Source organism: Ceratotherium simum, chromosome 7 (genome assembly GCF_057802395.1).
Source record: "Ceratotherium simum simum isolate JZ-2026a chromosome 7, ASM5780239v1, whole genome shotgun sequence".
NCBI lineage: Eukaryota > Metazoa > Chordata > Mammalia > Perissodactyla > Rhinocerotidae > Ceratotherium > Ceratotherium simum.
In genome coordinates this window covers 77,136,040-77,160,366 of record NC_141906.1, presented here as the reverse complement: position 1 = coordinate 77,160,366, position 24,327 = coordinate 77,136,040, and the positions used below count along the sequence as shown (strand labels likewise).

The following is a 24,327-nucleotide window of genomic DNA, read 5'->3' as shown; positions in this document are numbered from 1 at the left end:
GTAAATTTATAGAAGTGAAATCATTTTAATTATCATCAGTTAACATCACTAGTAATGAAATCAAACAAAGTCATATACCACTTGATAGGATGCATTGAAAAGAACACAGCATCACTTCTGTGATAGCCTTGCCAAAGATCCATGACCTGAATCTAACCACGAGTAAGCGTTGGGCACACCTAATTTGAAGGACATTCTACAAAACACTAGCATATAATTGTTAAAAGTGTCAAGGCCATGAAAATAAAGAAAATACTTTGGAACTATTCCAGAGTAGAGGAGACTAAAGAGACATGGTAACTAAAAGCAATGTTTATGATCCTGGACAGAATTCTTTTGCTATAAAGGACAATATTGGGAAATTGATGAAATTTGGATGGGGGGGGGCTGTGATTTTATGATAGTCATGTATCAATGCTAATTTCCTGATTGTGATGGTTGTATTGTGGTTATGTGGGAAAATATCCTTTTTTAAGGAAATGCACTAAAGAATTCAGGGATTGGCAACTAGACTTTGGGTGGTGAATACGATGTAGTCTATACAGAAGTTGAAATATAATGATGTACATGTGAAATTTATATAATGATACAAAACAATGTTACCTCAATAAAAAATTAATTAAATAAAAAAAGAATTCAGCAATAATAAGGCATCATGTCTTCAAACTACACTCGAGTAGTTCACAAAAAATATTTCTGGGAGTATTAAAAAAACAGTAGGACTTAAACTGAGATCTGTTTAAATTATATGATTTAGTCTGGAGTTCAGTTGCATTACAAGAAATTTGAGAGAAGAAAAAGATGTATAGACAAACTTAGAAGTGAGACAGCTAGAAAACAAAAATTTTATGGTGAGAGATACCATACCTTTTTTTTTCAAGAAAAACCTGTAAGAAACATTTCAAAAATGAATATTGCACTTTTGGCTTCTGGTTAGATGTAGAGAGTTATTAGGAAAAATGTATCCCACTGTAATAGCTAGAAAAAATGGACAAAGTAATAAAAAGTCGAACACTTTTAAGTGGTATTGGAGATTTGTGGATTCAAATTAAAAAGAAACCCAATTGCAGAAAGAAATGAGCCCTTCTGATTGAGCAGAGACCAATAGGAACTTTCCTCCCTGGAGACACCTGACAAGCTTTCTCACAGTGACTAGGGGAACAGGCTTGGCATAGACAGAGTGATTTTGTTTGAACAGGAGAAACCAGCACCATTTTTCACAGCCTCTTGGGTGGATATGATGGTTTGGAATCTGTGGATCTCAAAATGCAGTTCTAGTTCTCCCTGCTCGCTGACTATCCCCCAATGAATATACACTAAGTGCATGACAGTGGATTGGCAGCTGGCGTCTAGACTGGAAAGCATAGAGAAATATCTGTAGTTGCAAGGTTGTTATATTTTGAATTCCTGCTAGATGCTAGATGGAGGGGTTTATAACATACAGAGGACAGATCTAGCCCCCAAGGCATTTGAAGCCAGTGGTGAACTGAAACCAACTAAAGCTCCACCATAGTCTTGACTCTGCTCAAATACTGATTGAATTTTGGAGACAAGCTCCTCAACTTGGCTGCTTTACAGAGGAATGAGTGTATCTCTCTGGGAGATAACACTCTTTAGTATGCTAGGAATATAATAAAAAACATATATGACAAGTGAAGAAGCAAGAAAATGTGATCCTTAATCTAGAGAATTTAAAATTAATGTAGAAGCAGACCCATAGATGGTCCAATTGTTGGAATTATCAGATGAGGACTTTACTTAACTCTTATAGATCTATTAAATAAATGTAGTTAGCACAGAGAAATGCAGTAGAAATTTTTAATATTGATCTTACATCCTACAACCTTGCTAATCATATTTATTGGTTCTTACAGCTTTTTAGGGTTTTTTTCCATAAAAAATCATGTAATCTGTGATTTGTTTCTTTCTTTCCAAACTGTTTGCCTTTTTTGTTTTATTTTGCCTCATTGCACTGCTTAGGATGTTTAGAGTGATTTAAATACAAGTGGGGTAAACATCCTTGCCTTTTTCCTAATCTAAGGGGAAAAGCACTCAATCTTCCACAACTAAGTGTGATGTTTGCTATAGACTTTTTGTAGTTTTGTATTTTATAAAATTAAGAAGTTTCCCTTCTATTTGCCAGTTTGCTGGGAATTTTTAGCAAGGTCCTTTTCCTGCATCTATTGAGATGATTATGGTTTTTCTTCTTTAGTCTGTTGATAGGGTGAGCTATATTGGTTGATTTTTGAGTGTTGAATCAGCCTTGCATTCCCAGGATAAATCCCACTTGTTGTGATGTATTATCCTTGTTATATAATGCTAGGCTCAATATCCCAATATTTTGTTCAGGATTGCATCTATTTTCATGAAGGGTGTTGGTCTGTAATTTTCAATTATTTTTTATGTCTCTATCTGGCTTTAAGTACAGTGTAATGGTGGCCTCAGACAGTGTATTGGGAAGTGTCCCCTGCTCTATTTTCTGGAAGAGTGGAAGTGGAATAATTTCTTCCTGAAATATTGGATAGATTTCATCAGTAAAGCCATGTGGGTATAGGCTTTCTTTGCTGGAATATTTTAAACTATGGATTCAATTTTTCTCATAGGTTTAAGACTATTCGCATTATATATTTCTTCTTGAGTGCATTTTGATTGTGTCTTTCAAGAAATCTGTCCATTTCATTTAGGCTTTCAAAATTATTGACATAAAAGTATTCATAGTATTCCTTTATTATCCTTTTAGTAGTTGTAAAGTCTATAATGATATCATCTCTCATTACTGTTATTAATTATGTGGGTTTTCTCTCCTTTTAGAAATAGAAAAATCCATCTTAAAATTCGTATGGAATCTCAACGGATCCCAAATAGCCAAAACAATATTGAAAAAGAAGAGCAAATCTGGAGGTCACACACTTCCTGATTTCAAAACTTACTACAAAGCTACTGTAATTGAAACAGTAGAGTACTGGCATAAAGACCAGTATATAGACTTATGCAATAGAGTAGGAAGCACAGATATAAACCTTTGCATATATGGCCAAATGATTTTTGAGGAAAGGGAGCCAAGACCATTTAACAGGGGAAAGAACAGTACTTTCAATAAATGGTGCTGGGAATGCTAACTAGACTTATTGTGGTGATAATTTGGCAATATATACAAATGTTGAATCATTTGTTGCATATCTGAATCTAACAATGTTATATGTCAATTACACATCAATTAAAAAAAAAGAAAATTTTAAAAAAAGAGAAAAAAAAGGTGCCGGGAAAACTGGATGGCCACATACAACAGTATGAAGCTGGATGCCTACGTTACACCACATACAAAAATTAACTCAATGTGGATCGAAGACCTAAATGTAAGACATAACTCTATAAAACTCTTAGAAGAAAACAGGGGAAAAGATTTATGACATTGGATTTGGCAATGATTTCTTAGCTACGACATCAAAAGTACAGGCAGCAAAGGAAAAAATGGATAAATTGGATTACATCAAAATTAAAAAGTTCTGGGGGCCAGCCCAGTGGCATAGTGGTTAAGTTTGTCCACTCCACTTTGGTGGCCCGGGGCTCGTGGGTTTGTACTACGGGTGTGGACCTACACACCACTCGTCAAGCCGTGCTGTGGCGGCATCCCACATACAAAATAGAGGAAGATGGGCACAGATGTTAGCTCAGGGCCAATCTTCCTCACACACACACACACACACACACACACACACAAAATCAAAAACTTCTGTGCATCAAAAGACAGAATCAACGAAGTGAAAAGGCAACTCATGGAATTGGGAATCATATATCTGATAAGGGGTAATATTCAGAATATATCAAGAACTCCTAGAACACAGCAACAAAAAAACCCCTATCAATTGATTTAAAAATGGACAAAAAGACTTGAATAGCATTTCTCCAAAGAAGATATACAAATTGCCAATAAGCATATGGGAAGATGCTCAACATCACTAATCATTAGGGAAAGGCAAATAAAAACCACAATGAGATACCACTTCACATCCATTAGGATGGTTATTATCATAAAAACAGAAAATGACAAGTGTTGGCGAGAATGTGGAGAAGTTGGAACCCTAATGCACTCTTGGTGGGAATGTAAAACAGTGTAGCCACTGTGGAAAACAGTATGACAGTTCCTCAAAAAATTAAACGTGCAATACCATATAATCCAACAATTCTAATTCTGGGTATATACCCCAAAGAATTGAAAGCAGCGACTTGAACAGATATTTGTACACTCATGTTCATTGTTCATGCAGCATGAATTGCAATGGCCAAAAGGTGGAAGTAACCTGAGTGTTCATCAACAGATGAATGGATAAACAAAATGTGGTATGTACATACAATGGAATATTATTTGGTATTAAAAAGGATGGAAATTCTGGCACATCCTATAATATGGATGAAATATGAGGACATAATGCTGAGTGAAATAAGTAGTCACAAAAGGACAAATACTGGACGACTGCACTTATATGAGGTGTCTAACGTAGCCAAACTCACGGAAACAGAAAGTGGAATGGTGATTGTCAGGAGATAAGGAGTATTGTTTGGTGGGTACAGCATTTCAGTTTTGTAAGATGAAAAGGGTTTTGGAGATGGATGGTGGTGATGGCTGTACAACAGTGTGAATGTACTTAATGCCACTGAACTGTATATTTAAAAGTGGTGAAAACGGTAAATTTTATGTTATATATATTTTACCACAATAAACGACAACAACAACACAATGACAATAATACACAAGAAGCAGAGGGGAGTAAACGGAGTCAAATTCTTCTAAGATTCTTGTGTTACTAATAAGGTGGTAAATGTACTAACTTAAGGCAGACTGTAAAACATCAAGTGTGCAGCACTACTAAAAGAATTATTAAAGAATGTATAATTAAAAAGCTAAGAGAGAAGAGAAAATCAATAAATACTGGGTTAATCCAAAAGAGTCTGAGAAAGAAAAAAATGAGAAAATATTCTCTAGTTACACAAAGCATACAATATTTTCTGTCATAAAGCAGGTTTTGATAAATAAGTACATTGAGAACGTTCACAAAATATCATTCTTACTCTCCTTTCCTGGGGGAGAAGTGTGTGAAAATATATATTTTTGTTATATTTTTTCCTTACCAAAAGATTCTTTTAAATACCTGGACTTCAAAGATTGTGGTAATCTTCCATGGAACTGGCTATCTTAATTAATAATTGGCTACGCTGTTTTTCCTAAGTTATACATTGTTTTAAGTTTCTTTGTGAAGGCTCTTGAAGAACTTGGACAGTTCTTTCTTCTTCCCTTAAGCTTTTTCTGCTCTTTCTTACTGGAAATACTTAAAGGTTTGTAGTCTTTGATAGTCTTCGACTCAATACTTATGTTTTTCCTTATTTCTCAGATTTGTCCTCTGTAAACCTTTTTATTCTATTGTCATATTTTCTAAGTCTTCTTGTTTCTTATTGTATTCTGAGAGAGTTCTTCATTCTGATCTTCCAACTGCCTAATTCTTTGTTCATCTTTTTTTTTCCATTCTAATATTTCATTTATTGTGTTTTTTATTTGATCTGTTTTACTTTATACCAAATATTCCCTCTTGTTTCTTTTTTATAATTTTTGTTTCAACTTCATGTTTAATGATCTCTTTAAATATATTTTCATTCTTGTTTTAAGTTCCATGAAGACAGGGATCATGACTATTGTATCCTAGGGCCTAGCAGTGCCTGAAACATGGGATGTTTTAAATAAATGTTCGTTAAAGAAATAAAGGAAGGGTTTGGAGGGGAGAGAAAGAAGAAAACACAATATGGGTATAGAAGAAATGTAACTTTCTTTATGATATTTTTATAATATCAATTAATCATCCCTTCCGGGCCTCATCCTACCAGTTTATTAGCAGTCAGTCTCAATTCTCGTGAGCATACTCATTCCAATCCCTACTTTTCCCCAGTGTGCTAGAACTATTCATAGTGAAAGTCCTGAGTGTGTGTGAGATGGAGCTGGAGGGTGGGGAGAGGCATCTGGTCATGGGGACAGCTCTCCACAGAGGCTGCTGTTGAGATGTCTAGTAGCCAAGACCCACTTGGCTTCCTCAGGTCCCATAGATCTCAGCTTCTTCCACGCCGTGATTCAGGCGTGGGAATTGATTCAGGCGTGGGAATTGATTCAGGCGTGGGAATTGATTCAGGCGTGGGAATATCTGTGTGGCTGCTTCTGGTCTCATCTCCTTGGAAGCATCCTACAGCTCTTCCCTATCTAGAGGTTGGTGTCTTCCTGTGACTTTGCCAGGGAAGCGGAGCGCAAGTACTATCTCTAGAATGGATGCCTCCTCCTCTTTTTCTCCAACTCCCAACCGCAAAGAGAGTCTCATTCTAGAAGGCAGAGATCTTTCTCTTTTCATAGTTCTCGTGCAAATTCCTTTCTATGTTCTGCCCTTTTGCTCACTCTGGGAACGGCATTCATAAACAAAATTCAAGAAGACTCAAGCCATCTCTTTTTACTTTGCCACATCCCACCCCATGAGGCCAGGGTCATATGCTTTAATTGGAGTGGGATATGAAGAACAATATTGAGAGAAAAAAACATTAAAAAATATGAAAATATTTTGCTGCAGAAGGAAGAGAAGAAGGAGGGAAAAGAATCTATTTTCTTCTTCCTTTTGTGAAGCAACTTAGGTATACAGTGAAAGCACTAGGTTTTGTAACAGCCTGTGAGATATATTGATCTTGCTCTCAGGGTGTTTCCCCCCATAAGGGCCAAGACAGAGAATCTGCAGAAGGCAGAGCCATGTGTTTGCAATCTGAAATGTGTTTTTTTAAGAAATCGTTGTGAAGAGTCCGAGGCAACAATGTCACTCAGAGATCAGAGCCACAGAAGGACGAGCATTTTCTAGAGGTGTACATTGCACAAGTCATGGCTCCTACAGCACCTGAAGTTCACCAAATAGACACTCCATTTTATGTTGTCCACATTAGCACAGTTCTTTAGGCAGCCCATGAAAGTTAACCAGGGAGTACCATCATCTGCAGAAGGAAGAGAAACATCAACAAAGAGGCTTCTGCAAAGAAACTTCTTTCTAGCCCACACCAGCGTATAAAAACAACCTTGTGTAATTCAAGGCTCTGTTATTCAAATGTGAAGAATTGGAAGATATTGCAAGTTGGGGGCTTCCCAAAAGAAAAGTAATGGCAGAGTAGTTTAAAAATTATTTGGGGGTGGAGAAGTAATGACAGTAGCAATTCAGTGATTGCCAAAGCTGGGCGTTTCAGTTGAGAATCTTAACAGTGGTGTAAGTAAGGATTATAAATGTCAAGGGATGGCTTAGCACAAAGAGTGAGCATTAGAGAAATCACAATGTTTAGACTTACCCATCAAGGGCCATTTAGCCAGTATTTATTGCTGACACTGGCCCCTCTATTTCCACAGTTTAAAAGCACCCACAGAAATTCCAGGCAGAGACAAAGACAAGGAGTTGTCCTTCCCACTCCAACAATCAGTTGTTCTCCACTGGCCATATTGTACCTCTCCTCTCACCTCAATTCAGTCTCCTCTGTTTTTTTCAGGCTTCTCAAAGTACTGGTTCCATAGCTATACACCCCATCCCTTAGTGACCACCTCCATCTATTTTTCATTATGGTATATGATGCGGGTAGAGATATCTCTCATCCCAGGGCTGAGACTGCCTGTAGTAAAGTAAGGTTCCCTCCTTTTTACTATGGTTGATATGTCCCTGTCTGCTTCTTCTGCCCCATCTTCCCTTCCCCAACAAACAACTCACTTTTGAAAATCCTCCCAGTTGTGCAAGACTCTTCCGTTGTTGCAGTGCATATTCCTCTGCCTCTGGAACACTTCTCTCCTGGAAACTGGAGGTGGCACATCCTGCACTGAACAACTTCTATAATTTGGGCCAGAGAGTAGGGAAATAGAAGTGAGAGCAGATCTCACACAGCCACGAAAGGACTCATCTCCCCTTTCTGGTTTGAAGACTGCTTTGAGCCCAGAGGGCTTTGCCAGAGACCAACTAACCATGGGCATCTGCCTCTATTAAAATAGGTTAAGCTAAGAGAGGGACTGGAGATTACGGTCTCAGGAGTTTTAGCATAAAAAAATGGGAGGGGAAAGAAAAATGGAGGAATAAGGAAAAGAGGAACAAAATCAAGACTGAAGTAATCAGATCAGGTCTTCTTCATACTCGCCGGTATACTGGTCTTCATTGACAAGTAGTTCGCGGGCTGTACTGGCAAAGAGAAATAAAACAAATCTGCAACTTTGTCTGTGATTTATCCCTGCATAGGACCCTTGTAATCCTTGCAATGCTTGGGGTCCATCCTGTACTCTTCACCTAGAGCCACCTTAGGCCCTTTCTGTCCCTCCAAAACTTAGTCACCTATCTCAGGACATCTCTGCACCTCTTCCCTCCTTTCAGTTCTCTTCACCTCCATAGGGCCTCTCAGACTCCCCTACCTATCCCTATAGGGTGCAGCACAGACCAGAAGGAGAAAGATAAATGTAAGTTTTTCTTGCCTCTTTCCCTTCTTTTTAATTGACGCTATGTGGCTTTCTTACCTACGTGTTCCTGGAAGCTGACAATGGGGAAAAGCATCTGAAACTCGTGAAGTTGCTACACTGTGAATTTGGCCAGCTAGTGTCTATACAGCCAACATTCTACCTCCTCCTTTCTCTTTTTCTTGCCCTTTATTACACTAACCCTTAACCTTGTCAACTGCTGCTCATGGTGTTTTGTCAAACTTAAAATCAGCTGCCATCCCAACCCAATCCTGCTGGAAGAGATTGCTGAGTGTTGAAATTCAAGATCTATCTCTGGGTTCCTTTCAACCCCTGATGCTACCCCGCCCTGCTCATCTCCCCTCCTCCAGTATTTCCCCTCCCACATCAGTGACCCATTTCTACTCACTTGCATGTTCGCTGTCTGAAAATGATCCAGTTAGTACTGTCGGAAAAAAAGATACACTCTCTGCAGACTTCATTTTACAAAACGCTCTTCACAGCTTCTATGAAAATCCTCTAAATTCCTTTATAATCCACCTATCTACTCCTATAAGGGGAGGACTAAGGCTTTCGTGAAGATCCCAGGGACATGATGCATTGTAGGTGAGAAGCATGGCATTAAAATGGCAGCTTCTGTTACCATATGGCTCCCATAAGAGGACCGCTGTCATGAGAACCCTGACCCATTCCTGGATCCTGGACACATCTCACCAACTGTCAACCCCGTGGACTCACCTCTAAAGCAGCAGAGCAGGATGGGGAGTCCTAGCAGAAGGGACTTGTCCATTTTGGAGAGAGAAAGGGGAGGGTTGGAGTAGGAAGCTGCAAGGTGCCTATTTATACAGCTGCCAGGTTGGGCTTCCCCAGGAAGGGCTAGAGGTGGAGACACTGTGGAATTCCTTCAATGGCGTATCCTGTTCCCAGGAAAACCAGTCACTCCGTAATTTATCTTTTTGGCAAATTGGGAGGAAAAGGGACTAGCCAGGTAAGTCCTGAATCTGATTTATTCTAGTCCTACTGCTCAGGAGTTCTGATGCCATGTTCTATGATCTTTTCATTATACCACACTACAAGAGAATGCAAGGATAAATCAGGGCTGGGTGGGTAAAATTCAGAGTCATCTACACCAACGTGCTCATTAAAGCTGAAAGAATATATGAGTGCAAATAATTGGAAAGCAGAAAGGCCAAAAGAAGTCTGAGCACAGAGCCTTAAAAAGGAATACTATAGAGAATGGGAAAAGAAGTGGAAAGGATAGACTCAGAGGCACTGACAGAGGATTCCCATGAGGGGAGTAGCTTCCCACTGTCCATCATCCTGGAATGAAGCAAACTCTGGGATAGAAGATGAGAGCTGAGGAAGAAACTGCTCCCGTTCTTGGAGTTTCCCAGTGGTTGAGACTTATTAGACTTTTGTTCAGAGAGAGAGGTTTGCAGTTACTTCTCCTGGAGGGAGGTGAGCTGTCCTTCCCCTTGGTGTCAGGCCAGGTATTAGGGGTATTACCTCAACTCTGAGAGTGACTAGGTATTCAATGAGGCAGGTGGCTGAGTGTAAAATTCCCACAGAGGGATTGATCCTGTGGATTCTAAGAACAGCCATATCTAGTATCTCATTCTAAGTTTTCTGTTAGTTTCCTTCAGTTATTTCCATATCTTCAACAAATTGTAATGGAAGTTGCAGCTTAGCCTTGGCTGTCATTGCAAGGAATTGAGGGAAAGGTCTGTGCCTATGCTTAGGGCAAAGCAATATAGCGAGAGAAACAGCAACTGAAAGGAAGCTGATTGCAATAGAGCACAATGTAGGTCTACAGCAAAGTGGCATAGTAGTCCAAGCCAGATGTTTTCTGAAGAGGGAGGGACAACAAGAGTGATGTACAGAAGAGATTTTCTCCAGCATATATTGGAGGTTACTATGACATAGCAAAAGAGCAAACTGGCATTTCCATACAGGGAAGAAGGAGGAAGAGAGATACAACTAGGTAACCATTTGTCCTCTGGTGAAGCTTTGAAATAACACCATTAAATATTCATGTATTACACACACACACACACACACACACACACACACACCACGTCTATTCACACGCAAATGACATCTCTGATTTCTGTGTTATGCATATTCACTAGCAGATTTCTCCCTCTCCCTCTTCCCATTGCTCTGAAATTTAGCATCTTCTCTTGCATCTTTGCATTCCTTTCTCCAACGTTTTGTGATCTCCCCTCTTTTCCTTTTAGGAATTCCATATTTAATACTTTAGCTAATGGCAGCCCACAAGAAAGGAGGGAAGGTTTTCTTCCTCTGTCCTGTCAGAAACTGTCTCCTCACCTAGATACACTCTCAGGATATTATTATACCACTTCTCCTAAAGCAGAAATTTCCCCCTCCCAGCTTTACTGATCCACTTGGATTCCTTGCTTATGTTTGAAGCCTATTTTAACGACGCACTTTTTTCCTAAAATCTCCTCAAATTCATATTCCCAGCCTTAGTGTCCCATAATACCTGATTTTATTGGGCCTCACTCTGTTCCTTTCCTCAGTGCCCCTAATCCTTTTTCTTATTCTGTTAGGACACCCCTAAATAATTCTTTATGTCATAAATTTCAGACTCATGAATTAAAAGTATTCAGGAATGAATCCGTTTTCTTATCGCTCCGAACCTTATTTAAGTCTGTATGGCCCCTTTATTCATGATGCCCTCCTCTCCATCACAGAGTTCTGGAGGTACAATTAGTCCAGAAGATTTGCCCAGGGTTTTATTTCAACTCCAAGAGTGACTAGGTAGGTACTCAAGTATGTCCTTATATGTATGATTAGAAGATGTTTAGATTATGGGCTAGGATTTTTGGTTTGCATCTGCAATGCTATTATGCAAAACAATAAAAATGATGTTTCTTGAATGGAAATTTGCTTTCCAAACAGTTATCATTATTTTTAAAAGAAACCAATCTACTCTCCACAGGGAATACAGCAAAATATCCTGAAATTCATTGGTTATTGAGATATTTTCACATAATGACCTTTTTGAATAGGTTAGTGGGGCTGGTGTTGAGCACCAGGATTTGAGGAAAGAGATCTCAGCTTAGGCAGATCCCACATATGATGAGGAGGGTCAACAAGATGAAAAACCACACAGACTGTTCCAATGCAGCATCAATGGCCTTAGATTCCTGGGGTTTTCCCAGTACTCATAGAACTTATACCAGTGACCCAGCAGGGAAAGAACAGTTTCTTCCAGATCAGCGTTTGAAAGAATGGTCAGATCAGAACAGCCTGTCTGTTTTCCCTCAGGCAAGTGAACAGCACAGCTCTGAGTGACTGGGACTAGATGAAACCAGAGAAGTTCTACGCTTTTGAGGGATGTGAAAACAGGAAATTCTCAGACAATATATGCAGATCTAAGAAAGAACACAAAAGTATCTCTGGGAAGATTTTATATGTGGATTCTTGTCTACCATGAGACTTGCCATCCCCGAGGATTTTCTGGGAATCTCAGAATTGTTCAGTATGTTCACAATTTCCTAGATAGTTTCTTCCTATGATGCTGAGGGATGGAGAAGATAACATGGACATTGAAGTGACTAAGGAGGTAGGTCTGGGATTCAAGGGTGAAAAAGTAGCCAATAATCTATCCATTGTTCCTGTTACAGCTTATAGCTCCAATAAAATTTCCTGTGCTTCCAATATGCTGTATCAACAAACCTAGCTATCACCAGAAGAACTCTTTCTAAGGGTGATCAGCTAAGGAGAAATTAGGGACTTCTCTGTACTTTCCGTAGTCAATTCATGAAGTACATGAAGGCCATGCTCAGAGATCTCTTTGTAAACTGCCAGCACTCCCAAGATGGCAAATAGCCCTCTGTATTGTTGAGTTTGCTGCATACTTTTTAAATGTATCTCTTCAGATTATAAAAATAATCTCTCTGTGTTCAGAGAGACTGTTCCTGACCAGTTTAATGAAGCAGATTTCCCCCTTGTTATTTCCTCTGTGTGTGTGTGTGTGTAGATGGGGGGTTTTTATATTGGTGAAAAATAATACACATACCAAAAACAGTGTAAAACATAAATGCATATCTTAAATTATTTTAAAGAAAACTATGTAACTATGAACCAGGTCAGGAAATTGAATATTGCCAAAACCACAGAAAACTCCCCACACCAAGTGCTCCTTCCTAACTACATATTCCTTTTTCCTTATCTAGTGGGAAACATTATCCTTTCTCGTATAGAATTTAACCATTGTTTTGTTTTATAGTTTTCCCACACTATATTTTTGCTTATTTTAAAATATCAATATAAATGGAATCAAACGGAATGCATTCTAGGAATTATTCATGTTTTTGTAGGAAGCTGTACTTTTTTTCTATATAGTCTTCCATTATATGAATATTAGAGCTGAGAACTTTCCAGTACAAATAGAAAATATCAGCTCTGAGATTCAAGAAGCCCAAAAAATCCTAAGCAAGAGAAATTTTAAAATCCAGCATTATAGTGAAATTTCAGAAAGTCAAATAAAATAATAAGATGTTCAAAGCAACCAGAAGACAAAAAGCATAACACAGTAAAAAGAGCATTAGACTGGCAGCTGGATTCTCAATAAGAACAATGGAAGCTAGAAATTAATGGGATGATATCTTCAACAAGCTGAAAGAAGGTAACCACCAACAGAGAATTCTATATCCAGAGAAAAGCTTCTTTAGGAATAAAGTGAAATAAATACATTATTAGACAGTAGTAATGTCACCAACAAACTTGCACTTATACAAACTATGTACTATTAATAAATATTTGTTGAATTGAATTGATACGTTAGTTTGAACTAGTCAAGGCTGGGTGACAAATGTATACATCTGTGGATTCCTGTGGAGAGGAAAGAAGATGCTGCCATCTGTTTCCACAGGTCCACAGAGTCCTCGCACTTCGACCTCCTTAGTGCTTCAGCCCAGGCTCCATCAAGCCCAACCCCATCATCCTCCTCCATTAAGGGGTCAATCTTCTTCAATGCTCAAGACTGGGTCCAGTTGTTCTTATTAAACCCAGAGGGACACAGATATGTTATCTTTGGGCCAGCAGTACACTTGGTACTCAAGAGGTTCATGAAAACAGCGTCATCCAGAGATAGCAAGGATGATATACAAATTCAGTGTCAAATTCTACTAAGACATCAATTAAAATGAAGACTTAAATGTGCCAATATGATTGAGCACTCAGTGGTCATTCATGTCGACAGTGAGAAGAATAAAGGAGAAAAGGGGTAGCCAGATGAAAGGGAATAAAGAGTGAAATGTCTAGAAAAAAAAGATAGAAAATGAAGTTTTAAATAGTGTGAAATATATGATGTATCTAGGAATAAATTTAATACAAGTTATATAACTAAGAAGAAAATAACACAATTAGGAAAAGCTAAGATCGAAAAATAAATGGAGAAATATACCATGATTATTGACTGTAAGATTCAATAATGTAAATACATTAATTTCCCCCAGACCTATAGATTCAATGAAATCTCAAAATAAAATTCAAACAGACTATTAAAAAAACTTTTATATTGACACAATTTATTCTGATATAATTTAAGAATCACAAGAAGTTGCAAAAAGTAGTACAGAGATTTTCTATGTATTTTTTATCCAGCTTTCCCAATGGAAACATTGTAATTAACCACATCTCATTTTCCCAACTAGGAAATAGGTACTGGTATAATATTATTAACTAAACTATATACCTTAATTGAGTTTCATTAGTTTTTACATGTACTCATTTTTTTGGTGTACGTTGCTATAAAAATTTAACATTTGTATAGATTTGTGTAACAATCACTAAAATCAGGGTACATAACTGTTCCATCACCACAAAGAAGCTCCCTGATAGTGCTCCTTTACAGTCAGACTCTTCCTCTAATTCTAGAGCCTTATAACCACGATCTATTCTCCATCACTATAATTTGATCATTCAGAGTGTTATATAAATGAAATCATACACAGATAATCCTATGAGATTAGATTTTTGCACTCAGTATGATACCCTTGAGAGCCATCCAATTGTTTTGTGTATCAAAAGGTCATTCTTTTTTATTGCTGAATAGTACTTTGTTGTATGGATATACCACAGGTTGTTTATCCATTTACCCATTGAGGAAAATATGGGTTCTTTCTAGTTTTGGGCTCTGACAAATAAAGCCGCTATGAACATTCTTTTTCAGGTTTCGTGTGAACATATATTTTTCTTCCTCCAGGATAAAAACATTTTACTGAGTGAAAAAATAGTAAACACAGAAGTGTCTGATTCTCTTCACATGAAATACTTTAGCAGTCAAAATTTATCTCTAGTGACAGAACGTAGAGCAGTGGTTAAATGAGGTAGGATGTGGGATGTTGGTGTTGATTGCAAAGGGGCATGAGGATGCTTTTTGTGGTAATGGAAATGTCCTATATCTTGATTACGGTGGTAGTTATACACTTGTTCACATATGTCAAAACTCATTGAAATCTCTACTTTAAATGGACTCATTTTAATATATGTAATCTATACTTTAGTAAAATTGATTCAAAAAATGTTTTGTGCATGAGTCTCATAATTTTTCCTTGCACTGTTTATATATGTTTTGTGAACATTTCTATATGCATTTTATATTTCTGAAGAAAAAAATAAAGAAATGGAGAAAGGATGGGTTGGGCTGGAAGTGTACGGCCATGATGCTGCTTGCAGGTGCTGAAGTCTCACTCACAAGAAATTCCAAGCCATAAGAAGTGTAGATCTTTTTCCTCATTTTGATTATGGAAGCTCGGGGAACATTTTCAGTTTTGAGGAAAAGGAGTAGGATCACTTGGGTCCAAACTTCTATCCTATTGAAGCTTTGATTAGCATCCCATCCTCAAGCTGGAGGGATTAAAATCAGACAGTAGTGACAATAACAAATAGCCATGGAGAATCAGAATGTCTTTGAGTACTCTAGTGCTCAGATAATGCCTTTCTTACCAGGATGTGGAAGAATAAAGACTCATTAGTCTGCCAAAGGGTAGCATTCCCTACCTTCCAACCACTGGCACCACTAACTCATTCTGTATCTTCCTGCTTACATTGAGCCTAAAGATCAGACGGAGGTGAAAGCGCAAGTTCTTTCTAGGTCTTTCCTGCTCTGGACATGTGTGTGGTTTTCTAGATTCCCCAGTATGTGTGAGAGCTTTTTGAAGATCTTATTCCCCAAAGTAACTCTCTCTCCATATTTTCCTCCCAGGCTTTTGGCATGTCTATTGCTTGCCTTAACTCTAATCCTTTGCCCCAGGTAGGAGCAGCTCCTTCCTTCACCTTTCACTGTTTTTCCAGGAAAGCCCTCCACGTCGCTGCTTTTTCACCCTGAGAGAGTTCCAAGTTAGGTGAAACAAAAGCAAGTGTAGAAAGGTCAAAACAAACACAGTTCTTTGGGAACAAGGTCCACTTTGCTCCCTCTGGAACCAGGTACCCACATGAGGAATGTAGGCTGCCATCTTTCAGACTGCCACTATACTGGGGAGCAAGTTAGGACAAAAGCTAAGATCAAATTCCACAAAACGTTCCTGCCTTGTTTAAGCCGCCTTATTCTGATTCCTCGTTTTCGTGGTTGCTGTAAACCTTAGACAAAGTTGATTCTGACGACATTTGCTCTTTCCGTCAGTGTTTCTGTGAAGGGACTGTCCTTTGGAGTTCCCTCCTCTGCCATCTCCACTGATGTCACCTCCATGCCACCTCAAAAGGTACATTTGAAAACAATTAAATGTCTTATATACACTAATTTAGTCTTCGTAATTATTCTTGACAGATACTATTGATCTGGTTGAGCAACCTCCTGGTTGCTCCCTATGTTACTGCCCAAGGAGGGGGTCTTCTGCTCGCCACAAGACATGCCAATAGTCAAGAGGCATGGTGGTAGGAAAGATAGGACTTTTTATTACAGCTTGCTCGCAAGGGGGAAGATGGCCGACACGTGTCTGAAAGAACTATCTTCCAGAACAAAGATTACAGGCCAGTTACATAGGGGCTGGTCTCCAGGTGGGGGAGGCAGCTGGTCTCTGGGTGGGGGCATCCATCTGATCTCCAGGTGGGGACAGACATCTGGTCTTAGTTCCTGATAGTCTTTGGTTTTACTGGATATGCATCAGAGACCCGAGCAACGCCCTATACCCTGATCTTTCAGTTTTCACTGATGATGGCTCTCAGCATAGACTCTCTGTTCAGGGGTCATCACCTTCCTAAGGAACTCAAAAAAACAAAGTTATCATCTTATCGCAGCTAGGAGGTACATGCACAATCAAGGGTCGTAAAATTTACAGAGCAGTTAGATCTCCTGGAGGGTGCATATCCAGCTGGGTTAGTTAGTCAGAGGTCATTCAAAGTTACAAGATGGTTTCTTTTCTACAATATGGCTTCCCTTATGTCAACCTTGTCTTGAGCCAGTATCCCCTATGCAGACAGCCCTACTTAACTTGCCCCTAGGCTTCAACCAGTGAGAACCTTCCTCAGTTCCCTGCAGAAGCTCCATTCTCTCTTGTACATGCTTTTTCTACTCTCTTCCTTGCTGGGGAAACTCCTACTCCCCTTCAGGTCTTGATGTACATGTTCCTTCTTCCAGGACTCCTCCTCTAACTCCCCGCCCCTCCTGTGTGTCCCCACAGCATAGCTGAGAGCCATGGCATGCATATGTCAGCCTTATCTTTTATCCCTCTTCCTCTTCCATTTCACATCAAACCAGTGACTGTCCAGTTGTTCTGTCTTCGTAATACCGCTACTATATATCCCTTCTTCATTCTCGCTGTTGCTGCTTTTGTTATGGCCTTCATATTGCTCCCCTGGAGCCGATTATTTTCTCCGTATGTAAGCATTTGTTGAATTAAATCCATTGAAACCGAGTTTTATGAGCATTGGGTTAGAGAAGAAAGCTTTGCCTCTGCCCATTTGAGTACAGGAATGCTGTTATTACAGAGCTGGGATGCTGAAATTGCTTGGAGGAATGAAGGAAGAAGGATCCAGGAGCTGGATAGAGAGATTGTTTTAAGCACTTCAACTTGGGAGAAGACTCAGAGGAAGGAATAAAATGATGAAACTGCAGAAGGAGGTGTTGTATAACTAAAGTCAAGAAGAGGAGGCCCTGAGAGGAATGCAACCCCTGGTCATGACCTAAACTGCCAGGGGAAGTCAGATTGGATCTCAGTTCTTAAGGAGGGGCAATAATGCAGGGGGTCTTCCTGGGAGTTACATGTAGCTCTAGACAGGGTGGGAGTGGGTTGCGGACACAGTGGCAGTTCAGCGGTATGTAAATCTGATAAGCCTGGGACCATTGTTCCAGAATGGCTTGGGATCCAGCCCATGGGGTAAGGGGAAGAGAACATCTTCTTCTTAGGGCCTTGAGCTGAGGTCGTTTCTGATCATTAAAGTCCAGATAGGCAGCAGATGAGAGGTCAAAAGCTTAGTCAAGTGAGAAAAGAGAACAAGGAGCCCTTGGCGCCGTGCAGAGATGGGCAGGCGCCGTGCAGAGGTGGGCAGGAAGGAGTAAGAGGGCATCAGTACATTTAGAAGATATAAATATACTCAAGAAAAAAACCAGCTCTTATAATTTCAGACTTGAACATGTGCCAAAATTTGAAAATCCAAGGTTAGAAAGAGGACACAGCCTCCTCTCAAAGGCTGTATGCTCACACACGGTATGAGAAAGTGAGTTTCTTGTAATATCTGCAAACTCCCCTCCTCATCTCAGAAAATTCCCTCCCCCAAATACAAGTCTGGATTGCATGTCCGAAGGCACTCTAATGAGGACTCGCATCAGGTCTAGCTGTGTACCTAGCTCTCTATAATCTCAAAATTCATGAAATAGCCACAAGTTTAGTATCACAGGTATAATGGGGCATAATGTAAACATAATATATTTTTCTTTTTTTAATTGTCAAGTTAATTTTGGTTCTCATTGCTTTCCAATGGTTTACCATTCTGTCTTCTGTCCCCTCTCCTACTATTCAATGCCACCACTTGGCTTTGTGGGGTGTTGGGTTGGGGGTTCTCTTTAGGCACTTCCATTATTCCGATGCCCTCTGTTCTTCTGGGCTGCTCCTCAGAAGACAGTTGGCAGGCACAAATCTAACTGTTCTCATTCAGGAGGATTCTTAGCAAGCAGCTCAGTCAGAACATAGACTACGATGTGAAAGCCAGTCTGAAAAGACTGTGGTTATTTGGCACAGCCTCTATGCAGGTAGGCACACAAGAGCTGCATAAAAGAATAATAAAAGCATCACTGCTAATAATAATAATAATAGTGATAATAATGATAATAATAATAATGATAATACCTAATGGCTTGAGTTTCAGGTTCCTACTTTTCCTTTCAGTATCAAAAACCTGAGTTTCTAGGTCCTTGGTCTTCTTGCCCTATTAATTATCTCCTCTAGTGATTTCATGTCATAGCTCTAAATACCCTCTATATACTGATGACTCATAAATCTTTACCTTCCTCCTTAAACCCTGCTCTGCTTTCTTTTCATCTCCATTTGAATGGGCATTTCAAACTTAATAGGTCCATAAACAAACAATTGATTTCATATTCTCACTCTAACATCATACTCTCCACACTCTTACCCCAGCCCTCAACCTCACCCACCCACCCCTCCACTTCTCTTTTCCCGTATCATCAAATACCTGCGCCATTCACCCCGTTGCTCAGGCTAAAAACTAAGGGTCATCATCAATTCCTCTTTTTCTTCCCTTATCCCTCCCCCTCACCTCACATTCAATTTATTAGAGAGTTATATTGGCTGGGTCTTCAAAGTATTTACCAATCCCCACCATTTCTTATCACTTCTACTCTAAGTTTACAGTTGCCTTTTTTTTCCCATAGTTTAATTTTTAAAGTAATATTTGAGTTTTGCCTAATTTTGTCTCAGCAATCCAGTAATTCATATTTGTGTAGTGTTTCTGGTTTGGGTTGGCCTAAGTTTCTGTGTGTAAATTAATTATCTATGGTAATTATAAATGTGGTAATTATCTTCCTGAATCATTTGATGCCCATAGCAACTCTATGGTGTAGGTATTACAGTTCTTTTTCAGATGAAGACTGAGTTTCAGAAGGTAAAATAACCGGCGTGGGAAGCTGGGTGTTCAAGCTTGTGCTCTTTCTCCCACTTCCCCAGCTGAGGGAAAGCTAGTTAACAAAGAACACTCACTTAAATGAATGAGAAAAATCAAAATCAAATTATTTAGAGTGAAATCAAATCACAAATTTAATACTGTACATTTTATTTTTAGAATTTTAAACAATAAATTATTTCTTTAAGAAATGAAATAAACCTGTATCCTTCAGTCAGAAAACTGAGGCATCCAATCACGTTTCAGCTGTCCTTGTCTTTCCTGAATATTCCTCGTCTCCCTGCCCCACTCCCTCCCTGTGCCCTCAGCTGAGTTTCTGCACTAAAATGAATATGGGTCCTCAATCTCCTACCTCTGTAAAGCTTTTCTGTCATTTGTTTGAAAGGTGATGCCATTGAAAAAATATCTTCAGTGCGCTGAAAACTCTTTTGGCATTTGGGATATTTCTTCCATCTAGCCTCATTTTCTCTACTAGATTGTAAGCACCTCTGGGGACTTAAATTACATTCACGCACGTTCTCCAGAGTGCCTAGGACAGGGCTGGGCCGAGAGTGGGGGCTCATGAAGCACAAGCAGACTGACTGTTGCCTTGTCTACAGATATTTCTTGTGATGCCCAAACAGAGAGAGAGCTGATGTAAACTCTCTCCCACACCAGCCAGGAAGAGCTTGCATTCAGTTTAATAGTTCATTAAACATAGTTTGAGAAACAACCATTTGTCAGGACTGGGCAATGTAAATTGACTGAAACGTTGAGGCAATGGCTCAAGAAAATGTATTGCCCACATCCCAATCCCTCAGTCCTGGTACAGTTGGGATCCACAGTGTAAAAGTGAGAGACAGGACACTCTGCGCCTGGGGCCCAGAGAGAAGCCGGTCAAGGTTGGTGTGGGCATCTCTGCCCATGGGACACCCCGTTAACCTGCTGTAACCTAGAAGGCTATGCTGAAGGGCCTATTGATCACCCTGAAGGAAAACTAGCTCAGAAAGATGACAGAGAACGCCCCAGAGAGGGAAAGGGATCTTGGTAAAGTGAAGAAGTTGCCGGAGGGTAGTGGCACAGACCTCAAGCTTTCTACCCAGGATAAACAAGAAGATCATTAAACTCCAGTGAAATAGAAACAGGACAAAGCCATGAAAAAAGTGGGACCTTTCCAAACACCAAGCTCTGGCATTACAACTTCCATGGAAGAGCTCCCCCTCTCCTTGTCCGCTCAACATTTGCCCAGAGGATCCCCAAAGAATCCATCTCACAAAGGGGCTGCTTCTACTTGGGCGAGTTGTTTCTCCTTAAACTGGCCATCACCCCTTTCAAAGTGATTAAAAGTTAGTGCTTTGAGTTAAGCAGACTTGGGTGTGAATCCCAACTCTGCCACTTACTAGAAGTGACACCTTGTATAAGATATTTAACATCACTGGGCCTCAGTTTCTTCTCTGAAAATGGGCATTATAATGAAGTTGTTATGACATTTAAATGAGATAATACATATAAAATCTAGCACAGTGCCTGACACATAATAAATATTCATATGTGGAGGCTGCTTTATCATTATTACTATCATTATTATTCTGCAGTTGGACTCAGATGCCACAGAGACTGACCCTCCACCATCAGAGCCATTCCTTTGCGTTAACAATTACCATCCTTCAGCATTGTGTTTTCTAATACAAAGTTTCTGGAATGTTGAGATCTTCACTAAATATGTGTTAAATGAATTGGAATACCCCCCAGGGATTCTGTGTCAAAAACACTTTGGTATGAATTAGTTTATCAAATTTCTATCTTAGCAATGGCAACAGTTCAGGGAAATGGCACCAATGTCTGGCGTCCAGAGGGAGCCCTGAAGAGCTGGAAAAGGGCAAGAATGTCTCCTCTTTCTCAGATTTGCTGAAGGCTCTTGTATTTGGACAGACCCCTTGAGTCCTGGGAACAAAGGCAGTTGGAAAAACCTCAGACTTGGATTTCTGAAAAGATTGCTGCTGAGTCCCTTCTCCCTTGGCTAAAGATGGTCACGTTATTTCCACTCATCCTCTCTCCTCTACTTCTCAACGGGTGAGTCTGCCATAAATAGTATGAGCTGGGGAGGGATTTGGGCTTGGGGTAGGGTCAGGTTGTGTCTAGGGAATAAATACTATTTTGAAGCCCCACCCCCATCTCCAAGTGTGCCCACTAGCCCAAATTATGTTTAAGACTGAAGAGATCGTACAGTGTGGTCACAACAGCACAGGGCTCTGAGAGTCCTCAGTCCCCTCAAGTCAGATCTTCTCAGATCCCTGTTTCCTCACCCCTAAAATGACCAGCATATTTCCTTCCTCACAGATTTATGGTTGAGAGTGAATGCGATCATGTATGTAAAATAACCTGATAAATGTTAGTTATTGTTATCAAGCAACTATTACATTGTCCACATTTATCCTTGTTCCATCCCTGGAACCTGGGGGTTTTAGTCGACTCAACTTTATCCTGTAGCCAGTGCTTTCACTGCCATCCTAGGCGTTGCTTCTAGAACTTTCAGCTCTTTCCTGGGAAATGGAAATCTTGCAGAAATCACCAAGCCCTAGTGTTTTGGGCAGTGAGTTCTGAGAGAGAAGAGTAAAAGCTGGGAATGAGAGGTGGAGGTGGGTGTCAGCAAGGAGACCTAAGAAGAATACTCAAGAGACCCCAAGGAAAAAGAGAGTAGCTGCAGCACAAAAAAATAGAAGACTCCCTTGCAATTTGCTGCTGGTCTCCTTCTCCTGGCAGGGCCCAAGAAGGCAGGTGTTTTTCCTCAAAAGACAGAGTCCTAGATTGGTTTGCTTTCTTTGCAAGTCTGCACACTCTCCTCTCTAGTCTCTTCATCTCAACTTCCTTTCAGGGTGCTAATCCTTTTCACCACTACTGTCTTACTTATAAGGCCATATCTGTAATTATGCGAGCCCTGGTGGTCTAGCGGTTAAGATTCCATGCTCTCACCACCACGGCCCTGGTTTGTTTCCCAGGGTCTCTCCTTTTACCAGCCCAGTGTTATGTGATTTGGCTGAATCAAGGAATCCAACACAACCCATGGGTGTGTCATGCACTTGTATGCCTGTGGGACGATGCCTGATACTATGGCTCAGTGGAGTCGCTGGTAGCATCACATATAGAAAGTTGAATGAACAGAGAAAATGTGGAATCTGAAGGTGGCTCCCATCTCTGCTTCACTTAGATCCCCTGCCTTCCTTGGGATGAGGTTGTTACTTATCCTGTCTTCCTTTGAGAGTAAGGTCATCTCTTTTCTATGCAAATTCCTTGGTCTAGGCCCTGTGTTGGCTGTGGAATGGGGAGAGGAAGGAGAACACCCACTCTTCTAGAGGCAGGGCTTCGCAATACGGTAAATGAAGTGCAATCTTCTACAGCCCAGAATGTAACTCACAGAGTAGAGGACTAGGGAGGAAACCACAGCTTCTTCTCCATCCCACCTCCTGTCAAGTGCACAGTACTGAGCCCTTCCAGGAGCTTGATTGTCTGCCTCATCATCCTTTCCTCAGTGTATATGGACTGGCTCCTGTTCTTCCTGCTCCCAGGAGCCCTCCTGGTTCAGTGCTGGTCTCCCACAGAGGGTGAGTCCCACGGAAGGGAGGCAATGGGGGCAGGGTAATGAGGTCAGGGTGTAATGTCCTAAAAAGTCCTAATCAGGAGGGGCAGGAGCTCCAGGGACAAGGTTTGCTGGGTCTGGGCCCCTGAGCCTCTGGCTGCTGCAAATACCCATCCCCACCACGGAAACTCTTCCTGGGGACTCTGCTGCTGCTGCTGTCCGATAGCTCCACCAAACTCTGACTGCAGGAATGGTGTGAAGGGAATGGTGATAAAGAATCATTGGGGGTCTACAGATGGGCAAGGTAGAGAGCATCACCTTTTCTCTCAATTAAGACCTAGGTCTTGATAAGTAACTTAGAAGAGACATCTTTCTCCTTCCTTTCCCCCACTGGATCCTGGGTCTTCTCTCTCAGCCAACCTTGCAGCCTTATCAGCAATGAAATGCCCATTTCAGTGTTCCCTTCAGAAGACACAGCTGCAGGCTAAGGCTGAAAAGAAAGAAGAGAGGTGGCTTTCTGGTAACCCCATGTCTCCTAAAACCAGATTCTTTGATAGACATGGGCTTTGCAGGGAGAGATAACCCTGGAAGAAAAGGTCACAGAGGTTGGACTAGGGAAGCCTGGAAAGTCCAGGGTCCTGGCGTGAGTTCCAACACCTACAGCAGCAGCCTTCTTCTCTTCCTCCTATCTACTTGGCATCCTTTGGTCTCACTCCGTGGTTCTCTGACATAATGTCCAGATCCTACAAGGAGAGTTACATTCTGCACCTCCTGTGATGAATTTGTTGGCAAGACCTGCAGAAAGAATTTTGGTTCCTGTCAATCCAAGTATCCTGACTTTGCATGCCAAACCAAAGAAGTATATACTCAACATGCCACTGGAGGTGAAGTGAGGGCAAGAGAAGGGGGAGGGATGGGAGACTGAATTTTATGATTTGCCCTGTCAAAAAAAGAGCAATAGGTCTGGAGTCAGAATTCTCTAGTCCCCCCAGCTCTGGCATTAACTCAGCTGATGGTCTAGGGCATGTTACTTCCCTTCTCTGAGTTCAAATTTCTCATCTTTACAATGACTGGGTTTTAATGGATGACCTCCAAATTCCCATCTATCTCCGTTATTCCGTGACTGAATCCCAAATAGAGTATGGCTGTTATAGCTCTTTTGCTGTAA

General features: G+C 40.4%; 1 protein-coding gene across 1 annotated transcript; it reads right to left on the bottom strand.

Moving 5' to 3' along the window:
• Positions 1-4,886: 4,886 nt before the first annotated feature.
• Positions 4,887-9,573, bottom strand: PATE1 (prostate and testis expressed 1). Its single transcript, XM_087434093.1, has 3 exons — positions 9,233-9,573; positions 7,767-7,928; positions 4,887-7,011 (listed from the first exon to the last, which is right to left on the bottom strand). Exons 1-3 carry the CDS (start codon positions 9,282-9,284, stop codon positions 6,878-6,880), a joined length of 348 nt encoding a protein of 115 aa, XP_087290219.1. The 5' UTR covers positions 9,285-9,573; the 3' UTR covers positions 4,887-6,877.
• Positions 9,574-24,327: the final 14,754 nt, after the last annotated feature.